This window comes from Cebus imitator, unplaced genomic scaffold, assembly GCF_001604975.1.
Source record: "Cebus imitator isolate Cc_AM_T3 unplaced genomic scaffold, Cebus_imitator-1.0 Scaffold145, whole genome shotgun sequence".
Classification (NCBI taxonomy): Eukaryota; Metazoa; Chordata; class Mammalia; order Primates; family Cebidae; genus Cebus; species Cebus imitator.
In genome coordinates, this window is record NW_016107460.1 from 5,606,861 (window position 1) to 5,608,548 (window position 1,688).

At 50.8% G+C, this 1,688-nt stretch overlaps 1 protein-coding gene across 2 annotated transcripts in view; it reads right to left on the minus strand.

Annotated features, from left to right (window-relative positions):
• The window catches only part of WRAP73 (WD repeat containing, antisense to TP73), a 22,868-nt gene that overhangs the window by 7,203 nt on the left and 13,977 nt on the right, over positions 1-1,688 (minus strand). For both annotated transcript variants that reach the window (XM_017542684.2, XM_017542683.2), the window contains exon 4: positions 1,205-1,277. In XM_017542684.2, coding sequence (XP_017398173.1) covers positions 1,205-1,277 — 73 coding nt within the window. The remainder of the gene's footprint in view (positions 1-1,204; positions 1,278-1,688) is intronic.

Consider the following 1,688-nt stretch of genomic DNA (forward strand, 5'->3'; position numbering starts at 1 on the left):
GGCCGGGCATGTGGCTTACTGAAATGTGTGGCCGGGCATGTGGCTTACTGAAATGTGTGGCCGGGCATGTGGCTTACGCCTGTGGTCCCAGCACTTTGGGAGACTGAAGCAGGTGGCTTGCTTGAGCCAGGAGTTGGAGAGGAGGCAGGGCAACTTGGCAAAACCCCATCGCTGCAAAAAATTAGCAGGGCATGGTGATGTGTGCCTGTAGTCCCAGGTACTCAGGAGGCTGAGGTGGGAGGATCACAAGCCCAGGAGCTCGAGGCTGCAGCGAGCTGTGATCGTGTCACAGAACTCCAGCACGGGTGACAGAGCAAGACCCTATCTCAAAAGAATAAACAAATAATAAGATAAAAATGTGGAAAAGCTTTAGCTGAAAATGTTACACTGTATTTTCTAGTTCTGTATTAGCTTTAAAAGCTCTGGCCAGGATTCATTGTTCATGCGTGAAGAGAATACCTCAAATGACGAAATGTTGGCATCTACTCGGGAAATGTGCATCTCATCTGGAGAGACTCATATTCAAATGATCAGAGTACGACTGCATTTCATTCAAATGCAATTTCCAAACCACTGGCAGCAACAGAGAGAAATGAAAGCATCATTCCAACTGTGTGGCACTTCCATCCGGGTCAGGGCGCAGGAATGGCGCCTCCCGCAAGCTCTGAGCTGTCCAGCTAGATGCGCTGGCAGTGGGCCACCCTGCGCAGGCCCTCGTTCTTCCACATGGCTCACAGGCTTCCACAAGGAAGGGACACTTGTCACATATCCCTCCGGGATGCCCAGAGATGACAGGTAAGACCTCCCCCTTTCACAGAGAGGAAGCTCAGAAGTGGATGCCTGAGGTGGGCCTCTCAACAGGCATTGGCTGGAAGGGGTCTGCACGCTCGGCCCTGCCACCAGGGACCGCCGTCAGCGCCACTCTTCGTGGTGCTTGCGCCACATTCTCTCGAGTCGCTGTGGGCGTGTTTGAAAAGGGGACGCTTGCCTTTTTGAGACACATATGGAAATATTTACAGATGAAATATTAGGAGACCTGAGATCTACTTTAAAATAACCCAAGGGATGGGGTGGGTATAGAGAAGAAAGGGTTGGCTGTGAATGGGCATGCTATTGGAGCTACTGCTGCCTCTTTGGAATTTGCCATGACAAAAAAGGCAAACAGCTGCAAAGAAATGGCCTTCGAGTAACTCTGATCACTTACCCTGCAGACAAGCTTTTGGATATTTGATGTAAGATACGGATTTTGTGCACAGCGACCAGACGGTTATCCGCAGCTGTTGAGGAAAAGGGAAAGAGAAAGGAAACACCACAACATTAGCATCTTTGGAGCCATGTCCATCCTCCCCAGGCGTGGCTGGACTGCTGGAGCAGATCTGTCAGGACTTCGGGATGCCCGTCCTCCTACTGGTGTGTATTCATATGATGTTTAGTGTGATGGAGGTGCATTTGGTGCTCTAGCTGAGTAGACCTATCAGGACTTCAGGATGCCCGTCCTCCTACTGGTGTGTATTAAAATGCATGTTTTACTGTGGCTGAGGTACACTGAGTGCTGTGGGTTTGGGTTTATCCATACTTCAGATGCCTGTCCTCCTACCAATGTACTCTAATGCATGTTTTACTGTGGGTGAGGGGAGTGCGGTGCTCTGATGCACACTGCACTGCGGGTGAGGGGAGTGCGGTGCTCT